General features: G+C 33.9%; 1 protein-coding gene across 1 annotated transcript in view; it reads right to left on the bottom strand.

Moving 5' to 3' along the window:
* Positions 1 to 3,914: 3,914 nt before the first annotated feature.
* The window catches only part of POLK (DNA polymerase kappa), a 31,771-nt gene continuing 22,879 nt past the window's right edge, over positions 3,915 to 12,806 (bottom strand). The window contains exons 10-16 of the mRNA XM_087958274.1: positions 12,241 to 12,407; positions 11,659 to 11,691; positions 10,270 to 10,363; positions 9,709 to 9,880; positions 6,984 to 7,820; positions 6,379 to 6,430; positions 3,915 to 6,264 (exon numbers count right to left, since the gene is read on the bottom strand). Coding sequence (XP_087814400.1) covers positions 6,180 to 6,264; positions 6,379 to 6,430; positions 6,984 to 7,820; positions 9,709 to 9,880; positions 10,270 to 10,363; positions 11,659 to 11,691; positions 12,241 to 12,407 — 1,440 coding nt within the window. The 3' untranslated portion in view covers positions 3,915 to 6,179. The remainder of the gene's footprint in view (positions 6,265 to 6,378; positions 6,431 to 6,983; positions 7,821 to 9,708; positions 9,881 to 10,269; positions 10,364 to 11,658; positions 11,692 to 12,240; positions 12,408 to 12,806) is intronic.

The following is a 12,806-nucleotide window of genomic DNA, read 5'->3' as shown; positions in this document are numbered from 1 at the left end:
TGTTTTTGCAGTGTAAGAGTTGCAGATTACAGGATAGTTTTTTTCTGAAACCAAATTGTTTATTGGAGAGTAGGTTATTTGTCTCTAAGTGAAGGATGATGGATTGGTTAATAATTGATTCCATGACTTTACAGGTGACGAGCATAAGGAGATTGGCCTGTAATTTTCAACTAGGCTTGGGTCTCCTTTTTGAAGATGGGGATGACTGTGGCTTGTGACCATAGGTTAGGCAAGGAGCTGGTTCTGAAAGATTTTTCAAAGATTATGCTTAGAGGTTTGGCTATGGCAGTGGATAGCTTTCTTAAGAAGTAGGCACATATTCCATCCGGTCCAATAGATAGAGATGGTTTTAGGTTGCGTAGTGCTTTTTCAACATTGTCTTCTGTGAAATCGATATGTATTAGATCATTGTTGTTATCTGTGGTACGGCTAGGAAATACTGGGCATGATCCATTGCTGTTTACAAATACTGAGCCGAAGAATGTGTTAAAGATGTTGGCTTTAATGGTGTTGTCGTTGCAGTCTTTACCATCAGGTCCTATCAAGGAGGGATGGACCTTGAGTCTTTTAGTTTGTTGTTTACAAAATTGTAAAAAGCACGGTGGAATTGGTGCTTAGAAGGTTTTCCTCTTGTTTAATGTGATAATTGGTGCATTCGGTCTTTATCTGGTGGCATAAATTTTTGTATCGGTTTTTGAAATTGGCAACGTGACCAGATTTGTTTTTCCGCCAGAGTGATCTCTTTTTGGATTGAAGTTTCCTTATTGATATGGGTAATCTGCTTTTTGTTTTGTTTTGGGAGTTGTTGTTGGTACATATAGTTTGATGACTCTTTTGACTTCAAGTAAAAATATGTTGTAATGGTCTTCAACAGTATTGCATCCAGTGAATAGAGATTGCCAATCAAGGGATGAGAGATCGTTGTGTATAAGATCATAGTTGCCTTTTTTGAAGTTACAATTGGGAATTACATTATTGTGGTGTCTGTCAATCCTTTCCAAATTCTTATTAGCTCTGCCACAATTTAAAGTATTGCCACTACTGAAATATTTACACTGTGAATCAACAGACTAAAAAAAGAACAATACTGAGGGATGTCCCAATGATATATGATTTTAAAAAGTCAAGATGGTCACAATTATATGCATTACACATAATGGATGGAACGTGGATCACATCATGACCACAATTGACTTTTCAACTGAAGAGTATGGATTTCCCTGACTCTGATTCCAGGTTTTATGATGACTCATTGTAAAGCAATTTTGACCATTTTTAATCCTTTTGTTTGCACTTTGGAAAGTTTTTTGTATGTGTTGTCCGTATTCACTTATTTCTTCTTCCCTCTCAGTCCTTTTCCTTTTGTATTACAGTTATTAGACTGTAAATCCAAAAGATTAATGGACTGTTTATGGGATTGGGATTTAAACAGCAGAATAAAATACAAGGTATATTTAGAACATACTACTACTACTACTACTACTACTACTACTACTACTACTACTACTACTATGGCTGTAGATCAGTTGCTCATGGCCTAAGGTTGGACTACTTCATGGTTGAAATTAAGTTCCATGCATGGTTTTAGTGAATAAAACTGCTAATTTTCCGCCTTCTAAATAAATGTTGACAAAAATGACTCAGCATGAAAGTAAATACATTTGTGAATGAGTCATATTTGTAACATAAAAATAGTTATCCGGGAAACAGTTGTATTAAAACTATTAGATAGTTCTAATTTTTTTTTTTTTTTAATAATATTTTTTTTTTTTTTTTTTTTTTTTTTTTTTTTTTTTTTTTTTTTTTTTTTTTTTTTTTTTTTTTTTTTTTTTTTTTTTTTATTTTTTTTTTTTTTTTTTTTTTTTTTTTTAAAAATATTTAAATATAAATCAAATACAGTAGGGTTGTTTTAAGGACAATTCTGAAAAAGCAAATAAAAAATAGTATTTCAGAGAATTCATTCAGACTAATTATTCCTAAATGTTTATTTGTTAAATCATTTTAAATACTAACCATAACTTTTAATGCCATTTTTATAAAATTAGTTTTATAAAATAGCTGCACATTTCCAATAAACATGTATTTATTTGAGCATGCAGGCCATACAGAATTACAATTGATCTGTTTTCAGTTGGGCAAAAGCAGCAAAATATAATGTATTTAAAACAAGTGCCCATTTTTCAGTTATTTTAATTATAAGAATGAAAGACTGTAGATTATCAATGTGCATTGCTCAGATGCTGCATATTTTGTTAACCATATGATCAGCTCCTTGAATCTTAAATCTATGCCACTTATTAATTCCCCTACATGCTAACAGTGAGTGCTTGAAGTTTAATGTGTCTAATTTGCTAATTTTATTTCTATTTTTAAGATATCTGGCTAGTTGACTGATCTAGAGCTTTACAAAAAAAAACTCCTTTTTACAACTGTGTAATCCCTTAATCAGCCAGTCAACCAATCAATCAGTCTTTGGTCCTCAACAACGCATAGAGTGCAAATGCAAGTGATAGTCGTGTCCCATGCCATTATCTAGTGTGCTCCCTGGTCTAGATCATTTTAGATTATTTATATATTCAAAAAAATCAGAATTTTTTATTATTCACAACAAAATTCCAGACCCAGGCATTCTCTTCACATTCAAGTTATTGCTCAGGCCCACGTAGATGAAAGTGGCTGCCTATATAATTATTAGTGTATGATGAGAACATGACGGAAGGGAAGTAAACATATACACACAATCCATGTAATTATATACAAAACTTCTATGAGGCTATGCCAGTGGCCTCACAATTAGATGCCCAATTCAGTTATGCAAGTGATCTAGTGTTGCTTCTTGCCAATCTTCTAAGGAACCAGAAAACGCATGTTGTGGGCAATCTTGTACAATATGGTTAATAGTTTGCATATTAGCACTACAATACCAACAAGGGGACTTTTCCCATTCCCACTGATAAAGGGCAGAGGCACTTCTTCCAGCATCACCTAATTTTGTTCAATTTTGTGCAGACTGTGTGAGGCAGGTCAAAGCCAAATGGCTTGATAGAGGGATCACTGATGGGTAAGCCATAAGAAGGTACCTTGGCCCATTCCTCTCTCCCGGCATTCCGGGGTTAAGATGGATAGATATTAAGTGAATAGCTGTCTTCCATGCTGGCCTATGGGAATTCAATCTCGTGATGGACCTGTGCATTGTTCTGGTGAACAATGCCTGTTCATCAGCATCCTTGACCCTAGCCAAATGAGAGCCTGTTGTCTTCTAATGTGGGGCAGTATGATATTGCTAAGTATGGTAACCAGTACATAGGAGCGGGTGTCTGGTGGAGTTGGACATCAACCCATTTGGGTGTAGTCTCTATTAAGCCACATATGGACACAATAGTCCGCTTTTGAGTAGTAATAGTAATGGCATCTAGACTTATATACCACTTCAGTGCTTTTACAGCCCTCTCTAAGCTGTTTAGAGAGTCAGCCTATTGCCCTCAATAATCTGGGTCCACATTTTACCCACCTCAGAAGGATAGAAGGCTGAGTCAACCTTGAGCCTGGTGAGATTCGATCTACTGAATTGCAGGTAGCTGGCAGTCAGCAGAAGTAGCCTGCAGTATTGCACTCTAACCACTGTGCCACCAAAGCCAAGGCAATGTCTATTCAGATTCTCAGTCATCCAGGTCATGGTTGTCCCTTTTTTTTTCAAGAGGCAACTGGACTTTCTTGTTTTTCTTTCAAGAGGCGTTTTGCATCACATCCAAGAAGCTTTTGCTTCTCATCCAAGAAAGCAGTAAGGCATTAATTTAGTCTTTTGACTATAAATTCAATAAAATAGACTAAAGCATGAACCAGATTCCAATTCCAAGAATTGGAAAAACTGAAACAATAATCTTTATGGTTAATAGAGAAAATGCAAACTACAGTTTCATCAATGAGTATTTATTTTACACATTTTGTGCTGTTTTGCTAAAATCTTTATCTTGAGTTTTACAATTTTTTAAAAAATGGTACCACAATTTTTAGGAAAATGCATCTTAGATTAAAATTATTTCACAAAATAAATTACATTGAATAAATTACAAATTAAATTATTTTAAAGCATACAAACTCCAAAGAATCATAAAGTTGCCAGGCTCATTTAGACCATGGAGTCCGTGTCAATGCAGGATTTCAAAGTAATAAACCCCAGCTTTTGTTTAAAGGAGAGTTCAAATTCACTAGATCCCTTAGTAATTGACTCCCTCATTGAACTGCTCTTAATACTGTAGAAAATGATCTCACCATTTAATAGGAATCTGAATTCCCATAATTTTGATCATTTATTCCATGTCTTGCATTCTGATACATAGATCTTGGTTTTCTATGTAACATCCTTCAGGTACTTCAAAAGTGCAACTGAATTTATTCCCTCCCACTCACGCAATATATTTTCTTCTCTCCATTTCCATTTTGCCTCTTAAGGCTCATTTTCTGATTTCTTGATTATCTTCATTACATTTCTCTGTATCTCTTCCATGTTCTTTGAATTTGTCTGACACCTGGGCACAAGGGAGATACTCAAGATGGAATCTGGTCAACACAGAATATATTTTTTTTTTCTGAAATGAAAACTAGATTTTTAGGAATGCAACATGAAATTACATTTGTCTTTTTAGCAACTGCATCACAGTGATGATGCATATTCAGCTTGTGCTCAATTACAATTTGAACTTCATATAAATCTGTATTATATAACAGCCATTTATTTTTGAAAACAATTTAAAATGTAAGTAAATACAAGTACAGTGGTACCTCGGTTCTCATTGTTAATTGGTTTTGGGAGGTACAATGAGTACTAAAAATGATGAGTGCCAAACCACTCCCATGACTTACCACATGATCTTTTGTTTCAGCCAGGAAGGACTTTTCTCTCTGTCCCTTTTCCTATGTCAGTGATATTCCCAACATGACCGACTTCCTGTTTGCTCTCTGTGGCCATCCCTCTCTTCCTTTTGCAGCAACCTTCCCAGCATGGCTGATTTCCTATCACCCCTCTGTGACTCTCGCTCTTTTCCTATCACAGTGCATTGAGTACCAAACAAATGATATGCAATATACTGGGACATTTTCATGTCAAAATGTATTGAGTACCAAATTCAATGAGTTTTGAAACAGTCAAGTACCGAGGTACCATTGTAGTCCTCAACTTACAACCATTTGTCTAGCAACTGTTCAAAGTGCTGACAAAGGTGACTAATATCTGGTCCTCAAACTTATGACCATTGCAGCATCCCTATGGTCACATGATGATTTGAGACCAGATGATTTGAGAGTTTGGCAACTGGTATGTATTTAACAACAGTTGCAGTATCCCAAGGTCATGTGATTGCCATTTGTGACCTTCCCAGCCAGTTCTGACAAACAACGTTAGAAGTCTGGGTGAAGCCAGACTTACATAACAACTCTGGCAACAGTCATAAAATCAGGAACAGTCATGTAATGATTCATGTAATGATGGACATTCCAGTACAGTAGCTCTATTCAGGATATGTAAGTTTATTTAGCCTGCTTTTACTAATATCATATATTATATGTAGTACATAAAGTTTTGTTCACCAATGGACAGTCAGCAAGTTCCTGCTTCAATTAACAAAGGCTAGAAGTGCTACACGATTGTACAAAAAAATGTTTCTGAATTTGGGGTGCTAAATATTCCATGTTTTCTAATATTTTTATATAGAATTGATGCAAGCAAATCAAATCTTAAAATTTCATAATAGTGCCTGATCTATAAAGGACAAGTTTTAATTTTTAAATAAAATACAAATTCTTTCCTTTTCCCTTCCTATCTAAGAGTTATGAAGATAACAGCCATTACCATCATGTTATTCAAAGGAGAACTGGCTTTTAAAAGTGCTTGACACTCCTTAATAAATAACAATATGCTTATCAGTTTTAAAAGTCAACTTCCATACATTTTATGCATTCTTTAAAATATGAGGTTGTGCATCTGAAATAAAGTGATGGGTTACCTGGTGCAAAATCATATATATGCAATATAAGTAAGCAATATAATCTTTAAGTTTATATAATTATATTTTATATAATTCTTTCAACTTACATAATTTATACACAATACATAAGGTCCAAGTGACATATTTCATTTTAAGTCTCTGTACCATAACAATAATTAAATTAATTCATTGTGTTCATTTGAAAAATGATTCTATAGTGCACCTAGTATTGCCTGATTTGACTTTTTTGGATGTTGACTGGGGAATTATTGTTCCAGATCTGAAAAGGAAAAAAAACATGTATTACTAATTAAACAGCCACAACAACAAAATGTTTTGACATTAATATATTCTAAATATTCAAAAATTCAATTAATACTCGCTCAGAGCTTACCTTTTGGTTCCTGCTGAAAAGTTTGTATTATATTGTCCTCTATCTAAGATTTCTGGAAAAAAATATTTAAAATTTGTAAACTGAAAGCAAAAATGTATTCCAGCAGAATTATGATTAACAAATGGGAATTAACAAAAACATCTACTATTGTTTTCTTCTCCTTCTCCACTGAAACAGTTCATAAACTCTTACATAAACCATGACTTTTCTATAGCTATTTTGTTCTTTCCCCCTATTTATATCATTTTTACTTGGGAAGGAAAAATAAATATTTGCCCTTTTAACAATTATGGAGATAGTCTATACTTCCAGTGACAAGTGACAAATGAGTTATAGATAGACTGTTGCACAGCTCCTGCATAATCTGTGTATGACAAGAGTCCAGCAATGTTTATGCTTCCTGCATTTAAAAACTAAATTGTTACAATTTACAAAAAAACTTTTATTTTTCTACAGAAAGAAACATCAGGCTCTTTCTACACAGAATGAAGAAGCAGTCAACTCCTTTTTAGAAACCTCATATAAATTTGCATTCTGAACTTCATTTAACGTTCCAAAAATATGAGTTTAAAAACTTTTATTTAAATGATTGGTAAAATACTCACCATGACCTGATTTTTCCGTCAACTGTTCAATGATGCCTTTGTTCAAACAAACATCCACGTGCCTATTGAACAAGGTGAGATCCTTTGTTTTTTGTTCTGTGTTGCAAACTGGACAAACAAAAACATTTTCAGTAATGCCAGAAAAACTTTGCAAATTACTTCCTGAGCAATTTGATTCTTCTTTATCTATGAACAAGGCTCCAGAAGATAAATCATCTTTAGCATGCATTTCAGATACGGAAGCATTAGAAGGACCGCATCCATTGTCATTCTGTTTATGAACTAGGCACTTAGGCAAAACATCTTTGCCACTTGCAGAATCACAATCAGGTATATTTATTGACTGCTCATTCACTGGTGGTTTACTTATTTTAGCTTTTATCTCTTCTTTTCCCCCCATATCCACAGGAGGATCATTTTTCCATGATTTGCTATTATCTGTAATTTCTGCATTTTCTTTTTCTTTTGTTCCCCTAAGGCACATATCAATATGTCTATTAAATGTTTCTAAAGTGCTATCTTGCTGCTCTTCAAAGCAAATAGGGCAAATAAAGATCTGATGTTCATCATCCTTTCTTTGTTCTCCTGAAGTTATGGTTGACATTGTATCTGGTAGACTCTTCTTGTTTGAAGATTCGTTTAAAAATATCCCTTGATTGGTTTGTTCTCTTGTAGCTCTCTTTTTATTGAAAAAGCTTTCTCCTTCAGATACTTTTGGGAAAATGTTGACAGCTTTCTTAAAAGCACAGGCTTGTTTTCCTGGTCCTAAGAAATTAACAATGCTCTTCTGATGGTATTTTTTTTCTTCTTCAGTTAAAAAACCTGATACTCTTATACCTGAATATGACAACAAGGCACAAAAAGGTAAGTGTTTAAAAATATAATCAAAACAACAAATGCTGAATTGCATAGACATACATAGGAATGCATAATAAGGTTACTTAATTCCTACTTAAATCAATTTAAATTTAGACATGAGTCAACTAACTTCTGCCTACAATTATCTTGTGCATACTGGTTTCAATCTAGCTTTTTTTAAAAAATATTTTATTTTTTAAAAACAAAAATACAAATCTCTATTCACATTAACAGTGCTTGTGTCGTTATTAAATACATACCTCTCCTTTTATACATATACATCAGCTCTTATTTCTATCCTCCACCCATTTATACCACCTATCCCAAACCGCATAATAGTCTGAATCATCTTTGCCTCTTAATTCCATTGTGAATTTATCCAGTTCCGCACAATCCATTATTTTTTTGTGTCAAGTCTTCTTCAGGGTGGTATCTTTTCTTTCTTCCATCCCTGTGTGAAGGCTATTCTCGTCGCAGTTATGATATGTATAGTGATGTATCGGATGACCTTGCTCAATTTTGGCTTCAATCTAGCTTTAACATATACAGTGGGACTGAATTTTTTTCCACTTCACAGATCTCCTTGGAAATATCACTCAGGTCTCGTCCCCTCTCCTAGTAGGCATGTTATGGCTTCTATCCATTAAAATATCTGATGAGATCAGAAAGCATGTCTTCTGTATCTTTGGAACACCATACCCCTTGAGATTCACTTGACCCTGACTCTAATGGCATTTCATAAGTCCCTGAAGATTAGGATGTTCCCTCAGGTGAACTTGTATGACTGTTGATATTACTGTGAATGTATGGCCTGTGTTAAACTGTCTATAGATGGCATTGTATTATTATTGTGTTTTTATCAGGGGTGGGATTCAATTTTTTAACAACTGGTTCTGTGGCCAGGGCTTAATTGGTGGGTGTGGTTTGGTGGTCATGTGACTGGCTGGATGTGGCTTGATGGTCATGTGACTGGGTGGGCGTGGCCAACTCAATATCACTCACATCGAGGCACGCATCTCCTTGCCTGGCCTCTCAAGACTGTGAGGATGCTGCAACAGTCGTAAGTGTGAAAAATGGTCATAAATCACTTTTTTCAGTGCCATTGTAACTTTGAATGGTCACTCCACACAAGCGCGGAGGGGGAAAAAAACTCCAGAGAAGTTCCTGAGACAGGAAGTCTAGTCCTGCCAAGAATGTAATAAGGGTTAATGGAGAGGCAGTTTCTGTAAGCAAAACCAGAATGTTTCCTTCCTGCCTTCCTTACAGGATTAGGCCAGTAATTTCTTCTAACAACTGGTTCTCTGAACTGCTTAGAATGTTAACAACCGGTTCTAGCAAATAGGTGCGAACTGGTAGAATCCCACCCCTGGTTGTTATTATTTTTGTTGCTGCTTTTAATCCGTTTTGTTGTCGAAGGCATGGTTGTGAGATAGACAGCCATATAAATATATTTAAATAAGTACATAAATAACTTAGTCAAACAACCTTGCCTTCCTATGATTCCCCACTGCACAACCCACCCCGAGAAGAATCATGGTGGAGATGGAGACAAAGTTTCACATGCTTAAATACATGAAGCACCAAATATTCTTTTGATGATTGGAAAGTGTTAAGAATCTGTTTTTTGAAGGGGACAATAGAGCAATCATATTTTAAACATATATTCTAACAATTAATAATGAAGAAATTTTGATTTGAGGAATTTTCAATAACCATTTAATTGTAAAGGTATTATAGAAGTATATAAGAACAAAGTTTAACAGCAATTGCATATAGATCAAAATTTTCATTTTGCTCAAATAACTAGCAATAACTGATATAATTGTACAAGCCAGTACTCAGCATAATTATATGAAATGATATTTACCCATTAATCTTAAACGTAAAGGTTCTGGGGCCGCAATCTCCATTTCCGATTTAAGCAAATCTTTAGCAATAGCAAATATTTCATCTTCAGTAGAAACTGCAGAAAGTACTGTATTAGCTCTTGTTTTCACTTCAAAGTTCACATTCTTCAATTTTAAAGTTATGGTTCTAGCCTATTAAAAACAATAGACATTTTTTCTGAAGCGGTTATGTTCTGAGAACTGTCTTGCAATAAAGGTGAAGAAGGAAGATCAGCTCAAGAAAGGGGGCATATACTATTTTTATCAATAGGCAGTCCATTTGTAAGTACACGTTCCATCTTATATACAAATGTAAGTTAAAGACGGAATTAGGAACTGAACTCATCTTTAACCAAGTGACCGCCTGCAAATCTAACAAATCATTTTCACCCTTAGCATAAATTCTGTTCTATCTAAATTCCTATGACCAAGAGGAATGCAGACAAATAAAAAGTATTTCCCACCAAAACAATACACCAATAAATACAGAAGATGTGACTGCTAATAAACAGGAGAAATACAGAAGACATAAAGTTACTTACTTTAAGTCCTTCCTTTTTCAAATCCTGAGCAAGGTCACTGCAGAGTTCTTGACATAACTTGTATTGTTCTGATGCACTTATTTCATTAAACGTCCTGCCAAGAGAGAAGAAAATCTCAGCATGTTCTGTTCTTGACAGATTATCCAAGCAAGTTTAAATTAAGCAGAAAATATTTGCAAAATCTATTGAACAATACCTAAATACAAAAACAGTTCTGTAAAACCCCTGCAGCATTAAAAATGAATGTTTCAGCTTATAATACATGCTACATACTTACTACACAAAAATCAAAAACTACAATATGATTTCCTGTGCCTGTTATGGTAACATATCAAAAGGAAGTTAAGCTTTGGGATAAATGTAACAGTTCAGCATCATTTAATAGTGGATGTCAGATTTAGAATTGGATCAAGACCAGTTGTCTCATTTAGTTTGCGCTAAAGTTAGACACTGCTTTTACAATTATTTCAATGGGATTTAATTATAACAAATTAGTCTTGATCCAATTCAAATCTTTTAATTTATCAAAAACATCCAACAATGACTTTTTTTTGGTTTTTAAAAAACTGCACAATGAAAAATAAATTTTGGTTCTTTGGCGATCCAACATTTAATTCTACTTGAAGGAATTATTCATTGAATAAAGTTCTGATCGTGAAGCTTACTAGGGGGGTTGGGTCAAGAGAATTATCACAATTTCTTGGTATCTTCTCCTTCACTATTTCAAAGGATTACCTAACCCTCTTCAGATTTTCAAAGAATATAGACAGCTTATTAAGGAAGAGGAATCAATGAAAATCAGATCTTCCTCTGTTTGGATTACTTGAACTTTTTTCCTGTATCAGATGCCTGTCACTGATGGAAGCAGCATATCTAGATATGGAGGAAAAAAATCTATTTTTATCTTAGGTCTTTTTGACACAGTGGCAATAATTATATTTGGTATTACTGTTCTAATAGAAAAAAAAATTCTAGAAGAATGGCTCAAAAAAGGCTCAGTTTTTATCTCCAAAGAACCAGTGTCTCTTTTACATGATGGGAAAAGTGTGCTGGTACTAGTATTTGAATTAATTGTCTTTGCAAAATTAGTGACTGGTAACTATATATTATCTTTATATGGACAGAGTTTTAGCTGTTTTTGTTTTTTCTACTTATGAATGCTGCTTCTGCTTATGAATGTTGGGCAATGAATACACTTAAATAATAAATAAATGAACAAACAAATAAGCTAATCCATAATTCAGGCAACCCCAAACTTTATTTGGCAAATTTTTGGCATTGTATTGGTATCTCTTGCATCATGGGGAGAGGGGAAATCACATAGTATATTTAAATGCATTCAAGAGGTAAGATGTTTACACTTGATATACTGTACTTTTGAGTACATACCTTTCTGTACTCATACTTTTTCTTTCCCAGTCCCTTAAAAAAAAAAAGAAGGCTAAATTTCAAAGGTTAGCTCCCAACAAAGTAAGTGTCAAATTTTATGAGCAGACACACATACATCATGAAAAACAGCAATGGAAAAATAATTATTAAAAATTAGACAAAAACAGTTGTCTGAAAAACAGAGTAAAGTAAAGGTAAGAAATATTAGTAAATGTCGCCATTTTCTGTAAGTATTCAATATCTCTGTTTTTATAAGAATGTATATCTTTTGTTAAAACATGATCGAACTGAATTTACTCAACAATCTGAAAATATTTTTCAATATTGAAAATTGAAATACCTCACTGAATATTTTTTAAAGTTACAAATATATGTGATCTATTTTAGACTTAGGGGTCTTAGGAGAGTTGAGAGAAAGCCCTAAGATTCTGTAATTTTACTGGGAATTAGAATAAAAACAAGGCTAGATTACAGGTAAGCTTGAATAATACAGTTATTATTAATTTCATGTGAAATGCAACCAATTAATAAAATATTAAGAAAACAAGTAAAATAAGGATAAGTACATTTTGTATAAAATACCTTTCCAAATGTGTGGAACCCAAACCAAGAGAGATTTCAAGAAAATTATGGCAGGATGTTTCAGAAAACAGAAGAGAAATCAGAGCTCTCTGCTGGTACAGTTCTGTGCAAGTCTCTATTTCCAAAGCTTTTAGCATTTTCTCTGTTACTTTTCCTATGCCTGGTACCTAAATGAGAATGAATCATACACCAGTGAAACAGGAAGTTTTAATGTGAAATCTTAATTTTAACAGTTTCAATATATACCTCTTATCATCTATTATTAATGATCACCTTGGAAACTGAGATTTTTTTTTAAATAATAGAAATAATTACATAGCTTGGTAAACTGCTGCACATAACTGGCGAATTTGTTGTATTGTTCTGCACTATGAACTGAGGCATTTGATTTTTTTTCAAACTGATTTTTTGACCAGTTGTTAGAGCGATCATCAAGCAAATTACACAGTCATTACATGAAACATGTGGTTGTAAATCTCAATCTACCCTCCTGAATGGGCATTTTTTTGCTGGTAACTGACAGAAAAGTCACAAATCATGGTCATGTGACTACAGGACACTGCAAC

The sequence above is a fragment of the Notechis scutatus genome, chromosome 2, assembly GCF_049901735.1.
Source record: "Notechis scutatus isolate UNSWTSFEM ecotype Mainland chromosome 2, rNotScu1.2, whole genome shotgun sequence".
Taxonomy (NCBI): Eukaryota; Metazoa; Chordata; class Lepidosauria; order Squamata; family Elapidae; genus Notechis; species Notechis scutatus.
Note: the sequence above shows the minus strand (reverse complement) of the source record. Positions and strands in the feature narration are given on the sequence as shown.